Source organism: Hordeum vulgare, chromosome 6H, assembly GCF_904849725.1.
Source record: "Hordeum vulgare subsp. vulgare chromosome 6H, MorexV3_pseudomolecules_assembly, whole genome shotgun sequence".
Classification (NCBI taxonomy): Eukaryota; Viridiplantae; Streptophyta; class Magnoliopsida; order Poales; family Poaceae; genus Hordeum; species Hordeum vulgare.
Genome location: NC_058523.1, coordinates 446,579,335 through 446,597,387, shown reverse-complemented (window position 1 = coordinate 446,597,387; position 18,053 = coordinate 446,579,335). Strand labels below are relative to the sequence as shown.

Sequence of the window (18,053 nt, the reverse complement as noted above, 5' to 3'; positions counted from 1 at the left end):
ACCTTCGCCAAGACCAGACTTTCGGTCCCAATGAGACACGGAGCTAGGACAGCCGTGGCCACTATGAGGACACTGATTTTGCCGGCCATGATGAAGAGGGAAACGACCATGGCAACTCATGACATGAAGATGATGACTTGTATTGTGAAGATGAGGAGGAAGAGCTCGACATTTCGCAAGAGCCGTTGGTGTTTATCGATGAGCTCACCCAAAGGGCCGAGGCACAAAAGAAGAACCAAAGTAATCACACGGGGTCATATACCCAAAAATATGACAAATTGATTTGCGAGATTTGGATTGAGATAGGGGAAGATCCGATAAGACGTGTCGAGCAAAAAAATGCCATCTTTTGGGGAAGGATTCACAAAACCATCCATGAGCGAAGGAAGTTTGCCCCCTATCAATTGGAGAGCACACACAACATCAATTCAATCCAAAAGAGATGGGGGTTCATTCAACAAGAGTGCAATAAGTATTGTGCCGCACTTGAGAGCGTCCAAGCCCATCCCATGAGTGGCCTTGGCATTGGTGACTTGGTATGAACCTCTTGCCTTTTCATTTTGTGTCCATTCATGTTGGCATACTTTTTATTTTCATACATGTTGTGTCCTTCGCTATTACATTAGCATCATCATCAATGATTGTGTAGGCACTTCAATCTTTGGAAGCATTCAAGGCCCGACACAAGAACAAGTCGTCACTCTCACGCATCGTTGGGTGCTCATCAAAGATTGTGCCAAGTTCAAAGACCAATATGCCACTGTAGGAAAAAAGGAGGGAAGAAGGTCGTGGCTGATGAGGAAGACTTGCTCAATAGGTCGAGGGGCAAGACAAGATCGAAAGCCGATGAGAGGCGTGGTGTGCCTTCCATTGCCTTGCAAGGCACTTTGAAGAACATGATGAGCCAAAAGGAAGCGAGGAACAAGAGGAGGGGCAAACGAAAGGAGGAGCAAATAAAGATATATCTAGAGCTCCAAACTAAGAAGCTTGCCATGGAGGAGGCCGCTGAGAGGAGGAAACTTCACATGAAGGAGGCCATGAAGAGGAGGAAGCTTGACATCGAGGAGGCCGCTCAACTCAAGAAGCTCGAGATCGAGGCTACCATGACGGACACCAAAGCTAGAGAGGTGGCACTCGCGTTCATCAGCGTGGACAAGACCAACATGTCGTCGGAGAGGAAGGCTTGGTTCGCGAATCGACAGAAGAAGATGTTCGCCCACGACGACCTGAACTAGGTGAGGCCTCAGGACGTGTCCGACATTCGTTCATTTTGAGGGCTAGCTGGTGGGCCGGTCGCTGGCTTTGTTGCCAGCGTCAAAAACTTGTCTATTTTGAGAGCTGGCTCCTGTGCGGACCATTGGTTTTGTTGCCGGCGTCAAAAATTTGTTCATTTTGAGGGCTCGCTCATGTGCCGACCGCTAGTTGTGTTATCGGCATGAGCCGCCGGTCGTGTTGTCGACCAGCGTGAACTAGTGTGAACCGTGGCCGCAACCAACATCCTTGGTTCTCACGTTTGCATGCACGAAGACAAGATGTGGCCGCGCGTTGGGCGTCCGGTCGATGTGAACTCAAATCCTGATGGACACAGACCCGTTTGCACCCCCTAAACGGAAGAAAACCAGTTAAAACAAACGTTTTCTTTTTTGAGGTGGGGGGCAACGAGGCCCTTATATTTCATGTGATAACAAAGTTACATCATTTGCTAATACATCGATGAGGAACCCAGGTGGTTCCTCCGGCCACTTTATAGTTCTAGTGGACTCAGCATTACTAGCTAGAAGATCTCCTACCTTGTTGGCCTCCCTAGGACAGAATTGAAATTGAATATAACTAAAATTCTTAGCAAGAAAAGAACATTCTTCATGATTGCAGCGGCAGGCCCAAGAGAATTACCACCATTCAGCATGATGTCCACCACGTCCATACAATCCGACTCGACCACAATCTTCTCCAGACCCATCTCGTTTGCCAGGATGAGAGCATCTCTCAGCCCTCTAGCTTCAGCCGAGCTCACATCCTCGACAAACGGGATGTTCGCTACAAGAAGCTGCCAGGAAAGTACCTCTATCATCATGTAAACCCGCCCCCAAGCTTCCAGCTCCTGAATCGTTGCTGAAACTGGCGTCCACGTTGAGATTGTAGAGTCCCTCGGTTGGTAACTTCCATCCATGGCGAATAACTCCCTTCTTCTTTCCCCTGGCCCTAAAGAAGTTGTTTGCCAGGGCTGATATCGCATATGCAGATCTTTGGAGGCTCGAAGATGTTTTATCCATGTGTGAATCATCTTCTCTCCCACCATACGTACCATACGCTGGTCGCAATCAGCTTACTATGGCCGACATCAACAATATGTGGCTGTAAGCTGCTCTTAGATAGGAGAAGATCCAAGAGGACTGCGCTTCCGTCATGCTCCATTGTGCATATTTCTTGCACAAGATTCGTCATCCCCAGAATTCTCCAGATCTCTTGCACTCTCAGACATTGGAACATTACATGTTTAATGCTCTCACAATCAGTTGTACACAATGGGCATTGTGAACTTGACATCATATGCTTGTTTGCTAGAACGCCATAACAAGGTATGGCTCCCAGCAGTGACTTCCAGAGGTGTATCTTTATCTTAGGTCGAACACGTAATTTCCAAATGGTTTTCCAAATTGGACTAGTACCTGAGCTTTGGTTAGTGTTTGTCCTCCTCAACTTTCGTCCATGTTGGAACTCCCATTCTTCATGATAAGCCGGTTGCACTGTAAAGATTCCGTGCTTGTGTGGATGCCATGAGACAAAATCCGTCATCATCCCCGGTGTCAGGGGGATATTCAGGATGCTTTGAGCATCAATTGGCCAGAATAAGTCTCTAATTAGCTCCTCGTCCCAAGTTCCGCTCTCCTCATCAATGATTTCTGAGACCTTTGTGATAACAATATTGTTCCTTGGCGGCAGTACCTTCTTGCTCGGGCTACTAGGTATCCATGGATCCTCCCAGATATTAATAGAGGAGCCATCGCACACTCTCCAAATAACTCCTTTCTTGAAGGTTTGAAGCCCACTCCATAAACTCTGCCATGTATATGTACTCCCTTTCTTCAAAGAGGAATTCAAGAGTTCACCGTCAGGGAAGTATTTGGCTCAAAACACTCTAGCACATAACGATTCTGGATCACTAAGAAGTCTCCAGGATTGTTTAGCTAGGAGGGCTAGGTTGAAACATTGGATATCCCGAAATCCCATACCTCCCTTCTCCTTGGGCACACACATTTTCCACCATGCAAACCAATGCATGTGTTTCTTGTGATCATCATCACCCCACCAGTACTTGGACATTGCAGAAGTGATACTATTACAAGTTTCCTTTGGCAGTTTGAATACCGACATTGCATAAGATGGAATTGCTTGGATCACTGCTTTAAGGAGTATATCTCTTCCGCCCACAGACAAAAACTTTTCTTTCCAACCTCTGATTCTACTCAGCACTCGTTCTACAAGATGTTGGAAACAATCGGATCTGTCCACACCCACAATCGGTGGGAGTCCTAAGTATTTCTATGATACTGCTTCAGCCATAATGTTCAATGTGGTGCAGACCTCCACTCGCACCTGAACAGCGGTACACAGGCTGAAGAAGATAGCTGATTTGGCCTCGCTTACAAGCTGGCCCGAAGCCATGCAGTAATCATGAAGCGCTCGGCGGAGGCTCGTCGCATTCATCTGGTCCGCTCTCATCAAGATAAGAGAGTCATCGGTGAAGAGGAGGCGTGATACGGAAGGGTCATCTGGACAGACCTTGATCCCAGATATATTCCCCGCATTCTCCTCATATGATAGTAAACTTGATAGACCTTTTGCACAAAGTAAAAACAGGTAAGGGGATAGGGGTCCCTTGGCGGAGGCCCCGAGTAGGAGTAAAGTAGTCGGACAGCTCGTTATTGATGCAAACTTGGTATTGCACAGAAGAAACACACTCCAGAATAAGAGCTACCCACTCCTCTGAAAAGCCAAGCCTGATCATCGTCATTTCCAAAAATTTCCATTTGACACGATCGTAAGCCTTGTGCATATCCAACTTTACTGCACACGTCCCATACCCAGTGATTTTCCTCTTGATAGCATGATATGATTCAAAAGCCACTAAAAATTTGTCTGTAATTAACCTTCCCGGAACAAAGGCACTCTGGTTTGGGGAAATGATGTCTGACAGCACATATTTCAGTCTCCCGGCCAGGACCTTTGAAATGACTTTATAAAGGACATTGCAAAGGCTAATTGGCCTAAATTGTGTTATACTCTCTGGGTTTTCAACCTTAGGGATAAGAATAATTGTAGTATTGTTCTAGCCAACAGGGATTTTCTTGTTTTGAATAGCTCCTAAGACCTCATCCACCAGATCCTCGCCAATGATATGCCAAAACCTTTTATAGAAAATTGCATGGAGACCATGAGGACTAGGAGCCTTAAGGTCTCCAATATTGTATAGCGCCTTCTTCATCTTCTCCCTGGTATAAGGCTTGTTCAGGTCTGCATTCATCTCAGCCGTTTCACGGGGCACCACTTTCTGAATCAAGTCGTCATCAATCTCATGCACCTCCGAAGTAAAGAGAGAGGAGAAATAGTTCGAGACGTGTTGGTGGATGTCATCAAGGTCCTCCAACCAGTCACCATTAGGGCCCCGAACCTTCTTGATTAGATTTCGCCGCTTTCTGCCATTAGCTGCTCGATGGAAAAAATCAGTATTTTGGTCCCCTTTAGCCAACCAATCGGCTCTCCCACGTTGCAACCAATACAACTCTTCCTGCTCCAGAATTTTTTCAATCTCCAAATGTAATTCTTTTTGTTTGACCGCAGCCTCATTGGATAGAGGCCCCAAGAGCACGGCGTTCAGCTCAGCTTGCAGCTTCCAAAGCCTTACTCTAGGTCCCTTCAAAGTTTCCTTATCCCATTTTGTGCAGATCGGCATGTACCTCAGCAACAACATCGGCCAAAGGGGCAAGTCCTTCCTCCTTCCTCTTTTCCCAAGCAGTTTGAACTAGGGTTTCAATATCTTCCTCCACAAGCCATCTTGCTTCAAATTTACGGGGGCCAGACGTCCTCCTTTGTTTCAAACTCGAAGTGTATTCCGTGTCAACGAGGATAGGACAGTGATCGGATTTATCATAGTCCTCGTTGGACACCCCAAACTCAGGAAACAAATCAGCCCATTGCTCATTGCCTAATGCCCGCTCCAGACGCTCTCGAATATTTCCTCTTCGCCAGGTGAATCTATCACCCGAAAACCCCAAGTCATCAAGTCCACAATCGGTAAGTACATCACTAAAACCGCGCAGGCAACGGAGAGGTCTTGGAGCACCACCTTCCTTCTCATTGCTATGCAGAATTTCGTTAAAGTCACCTGCCAACAGCCAAGGCAGGTCTATCATCGAGTGTAGTTGCCGCATGTAATCCCAAGTGAGATGCTTCCTCTCCCCACTAGGCTCACCGTACAGCCCCGTAAACCGCCAGCCAGTCGGATTATGTTCATTAACCCAGATGTCGATGAAGTTTGTGTGCACCTCCGTAGACGTTACACCCAAATTGTTGTACCACAACATCACTAGTCCTCCACTCCGACCATCACTTTTAGAAACAGCCATTTGATCAAAGCCTAGCCTTCTCATCAATTTTTTTTGTCTTAGCTTTGTTCATATGAGCTTCAGACAGGAAAAGCACATCTGGTCTTACTCGCCCTTGGAGCCCCAAGAGCGCACGAACTGCCGCAGGCTTCCACAACCCACGGCAGTTCCAACATATGATTTTCATTGCATCCGGTTGAGATCTTTCTCAGAGCTCGCCGATATCTGATGACTCGCATCCATGGCAGTTTTACTACCCGTTTTTGACCTCTTTGAATCTTGTGACGAAGCATCATCTTCATCCCCTTCTTCACCAGTTCGGCTCGGGTCATGGAGCTCCATTGGTGCAATTCCATTAGCCGTTGTTCCCATTAACAAGGGCAACCTCTCCCTACTTGGATTCGTAGCTGGATCATCATATGTCAGTCTCTTACGGGTTTTATCACCATCAGTCGTATTCCCACCACTAGTTTTGAGAGGGCTGCTGGCATCATCCTTAAGATCAGCCGTCGATGCATTGTCACCCTCTGCTCTACCCTGGGGATTAGGTTTCTGCACCACAGGAAAATTATGTCTTGGGATTTGTGACTCGGACCCCGGCCTTGGCGCTAAAATCCAGTCCCTCCATGCCATGGAGGCCTTGTCATGCTTCCCATTACCATGTTCCAAGTTCTTATGACCCATGTATCCACAAACATAGCAGAACACCGGCATCTTCTCGTAGAGAATTGAGTAGTACACTTTTTTCTGGTTCTTGGTAATGGACACAAATCTCATCAGGGGTTCGTTCACATCAAGCTTAACACGGACCCTCACAATTCTACCGTTCCCCCATCTAGGGTTTAACATGACATTCACAACTGCCCACTTTTTGGGTCAGGGATCTAATAATCGGATCCTTCCTATACATTGGAGGAAGATCCACCACCTGAATCCACTATCAAGGACAACATCATCAAACTTAGTGAAACCATCATAGCTCTCAATCAGGACGCCGTGATCTCGAAAGAGCCATGGCCCTTCTTCTGTGACTCGCTTCCAGTCGCCGAGACAATTCACCGTGATCGCGAAGAGGTACTCACCCAGCTCACTCCAAGCCATACGCATGTTCTCATAGAAAGCTCCCCTTGAGAAAGGTTTATCGGCATGAACCCTAGCGATCGCCATGAATTCCGCCGCATCAACCTCGTCTGGGAATTCTTCATCAAAATTGAGATCATCTTCCTCTCTCTCATGCAGATTCAGTTTACCAATCAGATCATCCACCCCCGCCAAATTTCCAGCCTTCGTCGTGCTATTCGCTGAAGATTTGGATCCTGATGTCTCCATGAGCCGCCGACTTCCAACCCTAGCACAAGGGTAAACCTCTCCCCACACTGTATATGAGGACTCGTGATCACTCGTCCGAGATGGAGTTGCACACAGATACTCCCAAGCAGTAAGGATTCCTGTCGGACCCTAGACGTCGCCGTCAGGGGAAAGAGAACCCTAGACGTCGCCGCCAGGGGAGAGAGACTCCTTTCTACGAGGACGCAAGAAATATTTAATTTAGCCTTCTTCTTAGATGGTGGTGGAGTCACCAGTTGCGGCATCCCCTAAAACAAACGTTTGTTTGGGGTGGTGTGTTGGAGTTGGGCCAAGACGCTCGCTGTAGATGCTCTTACCATGTTGGTCATCTTGGAAAGTGGGGGCTAGATTACGGCGAGAAGAGAGACACGCATGATTGCAGCTGTCCCCTAAAGGCTCAAATAGAAGAACAGCCAGGCATGGCTTGCCGAGAAAGAACAGTAGCCTGCGTGGCCCATGCCCGGACAGGTTAGGGAAGAAGGGTAAAGAGAGTGCGAAAGGAGAAGGGGCATGCTGCATATGCATGTCCAAGACGCTTTTGATAAGACACCGCAAGCAGCGTAGACATGCCATCCATTGCTTTGCGGCTTTGTCATCGCGCCAACTCGCTTCGACTCCTTGGCCTTGCAGGGTGCAGAAAAATCTGTAGAGACTATGCATTACGCTGAATTCCTGACGTGAACAAGAGGAATAGGGCATTACAAGCGGGGCCCCATAAGACAGAAACTTCACAGCACCATTTTAGGGGATTAGCCTACAGAAAAAGTACACATACAATGTACTGTACTACTAGACACTGAAGCCAACAGTTTCAGCAAACTTGGTAAAGCAAACCCTTTGCTCCACAACACATTCACGAGCGTCAAACAATACGGCTGGCGTGATAGCACAACGCCGAACAAGTCTGTGCACATATCTGCGATGTGCTCCTCCGCGTGATGATGGGCTGCGCCCCAGAACCTAAAAATCAACTCGCTCACATCCTTTTGCATCTTTCTGTGTCTTCTTCCTTCTGAACCTTAGCACTTCCTTCTTTGATGGGAGTAATAGAGAAAGCCGGGCCGGCTAGGCAGTCGAAGGTTCAGCTCCAACCTTCCACCTCTCAAATTCCGCAACACTCAACAGAAATGAGCTTGCGTTTCGGTGCCCACCGCCCCCATATTCCTGGAAACAGAATCAAACACAACCCTTCTATAAGATACAGCAGTCTTGACGTAGACCCATTCACAAGCTAAGGTAGTTCAACCCTGGAGATCGATAAGCGGAAAAGGTACCTGAGAGATAGAAGTCGTGTCTTCTTGTTCCAAACTTCTCAAACTAATCTTTAGCATCTCGTCATTGTTCAACTCAGGGACTTTATATACTACAGCGCCAATAGCTCTGAGAAAAACAGAGCCCAACTGTCGTTATAAACTGAGACAACATGGTGCAGTGAAGTCGAAATTATAGCTTAGATAATGAATACTCCTTCCGTCCCATAATGTAGGACGTTTTTTGACACTAGTGTAGTGTCAAAAAAAGTCTCACATTATGGGACAGAGGGAGTAAGAAATAATGCACAAGAAAGAGAGACTATGGGTCCAATAGACAAATTGGGGAATGTAAAACTTGCCTCAGATTCGAATTCCGACTCTTGTTAGCAAGCTGATTTCCGAGTTCACTTCTCAGCATTGAAATAGCATCAGCGTTGACAGCCTAAGGGAGAACAGAACCAGTATTGTTGATGATAATGAAAAAACAAAAGACAATAAAAAGCTTATCATAAGTTAGAGGACCAGATATTAGAAAGTGTGTGGATAAGTAAAATGGCCATTGAAGGATTCCAGCTTAAATTCATGGCTTGATCAAAAAAAAAAAAAACTTGAACATGTAAGACTATTGAGGATTTGAGGTGCACATGTAAAGTCCCTGTCTCCCAAAAGGGCCAGAACCTGAAGGGGTTATCTGCAGAACCCTCCCTATCAAATGCACTTTTACATCCCAAAGCTTTGGCAGATTGTTTACCCTCATTTATCTTCAACACAAGGGTAAGATGTGCTGAGTAGTTAATATCTACTCCCTCCGTTCACAAATATAAGGTGTTCTGGCTATTTCAATATGGACTGCATACGGACTGAAATGAGTGAACAAACACACTAGAGCGTGTCTATAAACATCTGATTCAGAAAAAAGTTAGAACATCTTACATTTGTGAATGGAGGGAGTACAACCCTAAGCCAAACTGACATCTCTACTAATACAGGAAACATATCATTTGGACAAAACACACTACCCATCATAAAGGAGAATGTTGATATTCTATTAAGAATCAAACTGACCACATGAGTCAAGTAGAAAAATAGATTTTACTCAGGATAAATACTTACTAACAGAGAGTGGAAGTTCATGGTATGACAGTTGTGATTACGCAACAATAATTCAAACGTGCCGTACATTCAGTCTTTCATATCCATCACTATGGAATGTTGACATAACATGGAGGAAACTTGTCGCACATAGAACAAAAGTTCACAGAGAATAATCAAGAAACAAACAGAGGGTTGCGATATTTATTTACCAGACAATTCCCAAACTGGCCACATCCTAGTGCAATTTCAAAGGACTTCTCCAAACAATCATCAATTAATGTTTGCTTCTTCGATAATGTTACTTGTCCCCGTGAAATGACTTGCTCAGGATCCAACTCCAGCAACTGCAATAAGACCAGCACATTTTTACAGAAAAGTAATGGTAAATTGGTAATGATCTTTAGAAGTGCAAAAGGAATATAGGTATGTTAGCGGATGCCACTGTTTTCCGACAACTGCAATACAGCATGTAATCCTCAAGCACTAGAAGTTACATTATCAGCAAACAACGCCATCTCTTAAGTTTGATCACACTACGTTGGATCGATACAGTGCAGCCAATGCCCGTCTACCTGAACCAGGTCACAGAGATGGAGAGTGTCGCTCGCCCATGGCCAACACACTCACACCGCACAAGTAGCACACATGCCTACTTCCTTCTGTTGTAATCCCCCCGTTGTATACTCATGTATAAATACCTTATCAATGATGAATATAAATACACGATGATTTACACTACTAATCTTGCTATCACAGCCTACAACCTCTTCCGCCATGTCCAACGAGCGTTAGTGACAGCTGCCGAAGTCCCTTCAGTCACAGCTTCACCTGCTGCTCCCGTACTGAATCTGCCACCTCTCCTGGTGATGCCTTCACATCGAGCATGACGGTGTCCCTTCCTCTCACCACAGCTGTCACCAGCATGACCCGCACGTCAGCCCTCGCATGTCTGCACTCTGCATGCACCGCATCATGTCACCTACTACATCAACTTACAGCTTGATCTGGCGGCAAACAACTACTCCAAGTGGAGTCAACTCATCTACATCGTCCTCTCCAAATACAATCTGTAGAACCATGTCCATGTGGAGACAGATCAACAGTACGAGAGCATCGAGTGGCGCCTTGATGACATCATCAATATCCTCTGGTTCTACGCCACCATCTCCAATGAGCTCTTTGATGTCGACATGTCTCCGCACAACACAACGTTCCACATGTGGAATCAACTTCACACATTCTTCCACGACAACCAACCCGGGCGTGCTACTGCCATCCATCTCAGCACAGAGTTTTGCACCACCATCCAAGGCTGCTACCGCCGGCTGAAGTGACTTGCCTATGTCAAGGAACCCATGTCAGACAAAACCCTCACGCTGCAGATGATTCAAGGACTCAACAAACGCTTCTAGGTTATGGCCACGGTGCTCCCTGCTCCCTATGCAGATCCCTTTCCAACAGAAGATGGTGCATCACGAGTTCACGCTCAATGAGCGCGGTCTCAATCTCTTCAAGCAGAAGATGGTGTGTCAAACACACAAAGGTCGGGAAAGGGATCTACATAGGGAGCACTATGGCCATCACCGGGAAACTTTGGTTGAGTACTTGAATCATTGCAGCGTGAGAGTTTTGTCCGACACAGGTTGGTCGGCGTCAGCATGGGACCTCAACTGCCAACAGTAGGCGGCGATGTAGAGGTCACCTTGGACGGTGGCGCAGAACTCCGTGTGAGATGGATCTGGTTGGTTGTCGCGGAAGAATGTGTGAAGTTGATTCCACATGTGGAACGTCGTGTTGCGCGGACATGACGACATCGAAGAGGTCATTGGAGATGGTGGCGTAGAACCAGAGGACATTGGTGATGTCATCATGGTGCCACTCAGCGCTCTCCATCCCTGTCCATCGTATTTGGAGAGGGCGGAGTACATGATTTGACATCACTTGGGAGTGGTTGTTCACCGCCAGATTGAGCTTCAAGTTAATGTAGTAGGTGATGTTGATCTGGTGCATGGACGGTGGAGGTGTGCTAGGGCCGACGCATAGGTCGTTGTTGGTGATGGTCTTGGCAAGAGGAAGGGACGTAGTCATGCCTGATATGAAGGCGTCATCGAGAGATGTCTGCAGGTTCACCATGGGAGCAGCATGGGAAGCAGTGGCAGGAGAATCTTCTACAGTTGTGGCCTTAGTATAGAGGTTGTAGCGCATCATCACTGGACATGGCGAAAGAGTGAAAGAGGTTGTAAACTCTGATACCAAGAAGTGTAATCACGGTGTACATCTATTCATCACTAACAAGGCATTATACATGAGTATCTAACGGGAGGATTTCAACAAAAGGAAGCAGGTGTCAGCCGTCGGTGAGAGGAGTGTAAGCAGGCGAGTTGGAGGAGGAAGCGGGGAGAGTGGGGTTGGATGGGATGGCAGCAAGAGGCAGGGTGGTGGGTTCGTCGGAGGCCGGAGCGCGAGGACGCGTCTCAACGATGGAGCCGGCAGGAAGCTCCGCGGCGGCGGCGGCGGCGGAGTTGGCATCGGCTGTAGGGGAAGGAGGAGGCGTAGTCATCGCGGTTAGCAGCAGAACCGGCTCTGATTACCAAACTGAAGGATGTGTATTGCCTTGAGCTATGTTACAGCCTCTCAGTTACATATATATGGAGGACGGCACCTACATGCAGGGCACGTCCCGTGAGATCTACCAGTATCAGCCGAGAGACTAGGTACAGGCTGAAGACTAGGTACAGGTTGTTACAAGTGACGAAGAGATAAGTATTACATGCAGATATACAACAACGGTTCAACATCGTGTGGCCCGGTTCGAATAGTTTGATTGCACCGTGTATATTCATCCAACAATCCTCAAGCACTAAAAGTTAAATTATCAGTGAACAACAGCATTTCCAAGTTTGATCACAGTATGATGCTAAGTTGTGGATGAGTGTTCAAGCAATTATTTCACTAAACAACACCTTAAGCGGTTATTACATAACTAAAACAACAAAGACCAATACCTAATGCAATATAAAGTGAAAAAAGGTGGTGAACATGCATGTTCAAGTGAAAGGAGGGAGCGCTACTGCAGAAAACCATAGTATTAGTAACAAGTAAATTGTCACCTGATCAAACAACTTCCCATTTGCATTGACATTAAATTCAATATCCAGATCTTTGAGACCACTGCTAAAGGCCTTGCTGTTCGGAATAGTCCATCTCCATAGATCTCCATCCTCAATAAACTTGAAAAGCTTATGTACCATTTCAAGCTTGTTCTCAGGTAGATATTTCACTTCAGTTGCAGAACTACCACTTCCATGATTCCGTGAAGTACTAGCTTCAGTCGATAACTTGTTCCTAAAGTAGTCGAATGCAATTGTTGCTCCACTGCGTTGCATGTCAATCACCTTATTCACGTTTTCTCCAAGTGTGGCACTCCCACACAGACTTTCCATGGCAGTCTTATGATGGTCTAAGATTGTAACACTGAAATAGGTAAAACAGTGTAAGTGCCCCCAAGTGCCATTCTCACCAACTGGAAAACATGGTAATAAATCAAGGTTGTGTCATTGTGTGCATCAACCGATGAACATGTCGAGCGCATGCCTCCTTTTTGAAAAGAAAAAAGTGCCATTCTCACACAACTTTCGGAAGCAGCCTTGGTCCAAGATTGTTACAGTGGAAAAGATAAACAACTATAAGTATCCTAGTATTGCCAAGAAAATATTCTAGTGCAGAGCTTCCCAGTTCCACGATATTCAAATGATTGAAGGCCACAGAGTTACAAACATTGAGAATGCCCTACTACTGCGCATAAAATTAGGAAAAATCACATCCGAATGAATCTAAGATTAACCACATGGTTCACATCAAACAAGAATGTAAATGATGCAACATAAAGAGAAACGGTCAGAGATGAATGTTTACAGACCTCTGAACCTTCGGGGCTATATCAGCAACAAAACCAGGAGGCCCTACGAAGTCAAGAAGGTAAACATCTTCGATTTCATCAAACGGAAGACCATCGCTCCTGCAAGAAGAAACCCATAACTATAAGATCAAGGTTATAACAGGAGAAACACAAGATCGTCGTTTTTCTTAGGTACAAGATCGTCGTTTTGGATCTAGTCTGCCAAGGCTTGTATAGCATGACAATAAAAGCGCGAATGAGTTCTGGGTGATATTTCCGACCCATTCCAATCAGCCACGACTAATGATGTATTGAAATCCAAAGGAAGATACTCCGTCCAGTTCAGACCATGCTCAACTTTGTCTCGAGAAGAAGATTTTATGACTCCAGGCCTCCAGAGCATGGGTCATTATTATGTGAAATAAAGTTTCTAACTTGAGATGATTATTTTGGACGGAATACAGATTGCACAAAAAATTGGCATGCATTTAGCTTAAATGAACGAAATAACGACGCCAGGATTTGTCAAACTGAAACTACACCTGAACACTGCAAAGGCAACGCCCTGTAAAAACTTACTACTAAAACTGTCAAAGTGAGCACCTGAAAAGCGCGTGATTCGCACAGATTTGGTATCGTGCATTGATCTTATGGTGGGTCAGGTCTGAAGTTCGGAGAGACTACCTGATGGGGTCGTAGACGGTGTTGGGGAAGAATCGGACGGGGAGGGCCGCGGCGGAGAAGTAGAGGTGAGCGGCGAGCGCGGCGAATGCGCCGTCCGGGCACGGGTAGTGGTACAGCACGGCCGATGCCTTCCTCGCGGTGCCCGCCATATGTGTTACGGGCTTGCGGCGCCGAGGGGGGATGGCGAGAGGAAGCGGCGCGGCTGGGGCGGCGGACGGGTGCGTGGGTTTCCTGGTTTTGCGGTTTTGGGAGCTGTAGATGGGTTCGGCACCTCGGCTCAGGTGCCCGTGTAAGTGTGTTTGGTAACATTCTCATGGTGTGTTTCATAACATTTTCAATCTAGCATGGTTTTTTTATCGGAAATATGGAGAGTTTTATTTAATAGATGCATCGACAAAATCTGTCATCAGGCTGGTTACAAGAAAACTAGGCTTCAAATCAAACCAGCAGTCCGTCAAATCTAAAATGCTTGCTTGCTTTGCACAAAGATGGACAGAGGTGTTTATTGATCTATTACACTGTTGAATAACAAAAGATGTAAAAAAAAACTACGCAAATTCCAGAGGTGGACCAACTCCAGACAATTTGTTTTCATGACAACCTTGGAATGGCCTCTCAACCTCGCAAAGAAGGCCTCGTCTCGTAGCGCAAGTGTTTCCGCTGTAAGTGGGTCTGTGACCCTGCTGTAAGGCTTGCACCAAGGAGCCACAAACCATTGGTGAGTTCTGGCAACTTCTCCTCCACCGTCCCGTTCAGCCTACATAGCTATGTTGTCGTCGGTGTTGATCTTTACTTCATCATTTTCTGATGGGCGCCAACCATGCCCACGAAGAACTCGAGCATGCTTGCGAGGAATATCGAGGAAAGCTAGTGCATGTCGCGTCATGATCAAAGACTGAAATGGGTTTGTTGCTCCTTTATCATGTGCGAGGTTGTTGTGGAAAGTCCAAATAGCCCATATAAGGGAGACCAAATTTGCCCTATCAAGCCCAAGTGAATTGAGGATCACATAGAATGTCCTTCTTCCAAGTCAGAGGATGTAAGTATGGCCGCTTGATATCCAATCATTCTGCCGTTGCGTTCCAAAACTTCATCGCATGGGAGCAATGATACGTCTCCAACGTATCTATATTTTTTTATTGTTCCATGCTATTATATTATCTGTTTTGGATGTTTTATATGCATTAATATGCTATTTTATATTATTTGGGGGACTAACCTATTAATCTAGAGCCTAGTGCCAGTTTCTGTTTTTTTCCATGTTTTTGAATATTGCACATAAGGAATATTAAACGGAGTCCAAACGGAACAAAATCTCCGAAAAGATTTTTCTTGGACCAAAAGACACCTAAGAGACTTTTAGTAGGGGGCAGGGCACCTGCCGGGAGGCCACAAGCCTGTAGGGCGCGCCCTAGGGGGTGGTCGCGCCCCCTGGCTTGTGGGTCCACTACACGCTCCTAACCCTATTCTTTAGCCTATAAATTCCCAAATATCCCCGTATCGCCAAAAAGAGCCATGCAGATACTATTCCGCCGTCGGGAGCCTCTGTTTCCGAGAGATCCAATCTGGTAGCCTCTAGTGAAATCTATGACCCCCGGGTCTATTTTTCATATTATATTTTCAGATCTATAAAACAAAAGTACTTTGCTGCAATTTATTTACTTTGCTGCAATCTTTTTTATCTATCTCTATCAGATCTCATCTTTGCAAATAACTCTGAAGGGATTGACAACCCATTTATAGCGTTGGGTGCAAGTGTTTGATTATTTGTGTAGGTACTGCTATTGGATCCATGCTTGTTACTCCTATTGAATTAACACCTTGGTTCTCAACAAACTGAGGGAAATATTTATCTACTTCGCTGCATCGCCCTTTCCTCTTCAAGGGAAAACAACGCAAGCTCAAGAGGTAGCAAGAAGGATTTCTGGTGCCGTTGTCGGGGAGGATACATAGCAAGATCACGCTTACCAAGTACCCATCACAAACTCATCTCTTGCATTTACTTTATTTGTCATTTGCCTCTTGTTTTCCTCTCCCCCACTTCTAAAACAATTTTCATATAAAATACCAAAAAGATTTGCCTTTTTATTCGCCCTTTTTCCGTTTGTCTTTTTGTTTGCTTGCTTGTGTGCTAGATTGAATGCTTTGTCACGATGGCTCAAGGGAATACCAAGTTATGTGACTTTTCCACTACTAATAATAATGATTTTATTAGTACTCTGATTGCTCATGCCACTAGTGCGGAATCTTGCGAAATTAACGTCGCTTTGCTCAATCTTGTTCTGAAAGAACAATTATCTGGCTTTCCTAGTGAAGATGTCGCATCCCATCTAAATACTTTCATTGAGTTGTGTGATATGCAAAAGAAGAAAGATGTGGATAATGAAATTGTTAAATTAAAGATATTTCCTTTCTCACTATGAGATCTTGCCAAAACTTGGTTTTCATCTATACCTAAAAATAGTATTGATTCATGGAATAAGTGTAAAGATGCTTTTATTGCCAAGTACTTTCCGCCTGCTAAGATTATCTCCCTTAGGAATGACATAATGAATTTTAAGCAACTTGATCATGAGCATGTTGCACAATCTTGGGAGAGGATGAAACCAATGATTAGAAATTGCCCTACACATGGCTTGAGTTTATGGATGATTATACAAAAAAAATATGCGGGATTGAATTTTCCTTCTATAAATATTTTAGATTCCGACACGGGTGGTACTTTTATGGAAATCACATTAGGAGAAGCTACTAAACTCCTAGATAATATTATGGCAAATTACTCTCAGTGGCATACCGAAAGATCTCCTACTAGTAAAAAAGTGCATGCCATTGAAGAAATAAACCCAATGATATGCATTTGTCTTCTTTCATTGTAAATAATAATGAGTCTATGGATGTGAATTTTGTTGGTAGGAACAATTTTGGCAATAACGCGTATAGAGGTAATTTCAATCCTAGGTCGTTTCCTAGTAATTCCTCTAATAATTATGGTAATTCCTACAAAAAATCTTATGGAAATTATAATAAGATGCCCTCTGATCTAGAGAATAATATCAAAGAATTCATTAGCTCTCAAAAAGGTTTAAATGCTATGATTGAAGAAAAATTGCTCAAGATTGATGATTTGGCTAGGAACGTTGATATAATTTCTCTTGAGATTGATTCTTTGAAAATTAGATCTATTCCACCCAAGCATGATATTAATGAATCTTTAAAAGCTATGAGAATTTCTATTGATGAGTGTAAGGAAACGCTATAATATGTGTTAAGCGTGAATGGCTTGAAAAGGTGTTTTCTCGTGATAATATTGATGAAGATCTTAAAGTGGTTGGTGAGACACCTGTTGAATCTTTGTTTTCTAGCATAAATCTTGAAAAGGAAGGGACTGGAGATGAGCCAACTTTAGTTAAAAGGCGTCCCAATGATTCGGAGTTTTTAGATTTTAAAGATAAGATTGATAAAAGTGGGATGGAAGAGGTCAAAACTTTAAATAGCAATGAGCCCACTCTTTTGGATTTCAAGGATTTTAATTATGATAGTTGCTCTTTGATTGATCATGTTTTCTTGTTGCAATCCATGTTGAATTCTCCGCATGCTTATAGTCAAAATTAAGCTTTTACTAAACATATTGTGGATGCCATGACGAAATCTTTTGAAGAAAAACTTGAGTTGGAAGTTTCTATACCTAGAAAGCTTTATAATGAGTGGGAGCCTACTACTAAAATTAAAATTAAATATTATGAGTGTCATGCTTTGTGTGATTTGGGTGCTAGAATTTCCACGATTCCAAAAACATTATGTGACATGCTAGGATTCCGTGAATTTGATGATTACTCCTTAAATTTGCATCTAGCGGACTCTACAATTAAGAAACATGCGGGAAGGATTAATGATGTTCTTATTGTTGCAAATAGGAATTATGTGCCCGTAGATTCCGTTGTTCTTGATATATAGATTGCAATCCTACATGTCCTATTATTCTTGGTAGACCTTTCCTTAGAACGATTGGTGCAATTATTGGTATGAAAGAAGGTAATATTAGATTCCAATTTCCATTAAGGAGAGGCATGGAGCACTTTCCTAGAAAGAAAATAAGATTACCTTATGAATCTATTATGAGAGCTACCTATGGATTGCACACCAAAGATGAGAATACCTATATCTATT

General features: G+C 44.6%; 1 protein-coding gene across 1 annotated transcript; it reads right to left on the bottom strand.

The window, feature by feature from the left end:
• Positions 1-7,680: 7,680 nt before the first annotated feature.
• LOC123403293 lies at positions 7,681-14,157 on the bottom strand. The gene is made up of 7 exons (XM_045097245.1): positions 13,884-14,157; positions 13,221-13,319; positions 12,412-12,775; positions 9,511-9,645; positions 8,566-8,648; positions 8,228-8,333; positions 7,681-8,117 (listed from the first exon to the last, which is right to left on the bottom strand). The coding sequence occupies exons 1-7, from the start codon at positions 14,030-14,032 to the stop codon at positions 8,019-8,021; spliced, it is 1,035 nt and encodes a 344-aa protein (XP_044953180.1). The 5' UTR covers positions 14,033-14,157; the 3' UTR covers positions 7,681-8,018.
• Between the last annotated feature and the right edge of the window lie 3,896 nt (positions 14,158-18,053).

What these genes read in the sequence shown, in the direction of transcription:
- LOC123403293 (XM_045097245.1), bottom strand. Translation starts at nt 14,032, where the DNA reads ATGGCGGGCACCGCGAGGAAGGCATCGGCCGTGCTGTACCACTACCCG. An exon ending in GCCAGTTTGGGAATTGTCTG is followed by an intron (nt 8,649 to 9,510) that starts GTAAATAAATAT and finishes GTTCTCCCTTAG; the next exon opens with GCTGTCAACGCTGATGCTAT. An exon ending in ACACGACTTCTATCTCTCAG is followed by an intron (nt 8,118 to 8,227) that starts GTACCTTTTCCG and finishes TTCTGTTTCCAG; the next exon opens with GAATATGGGGGCGGTGGGCA.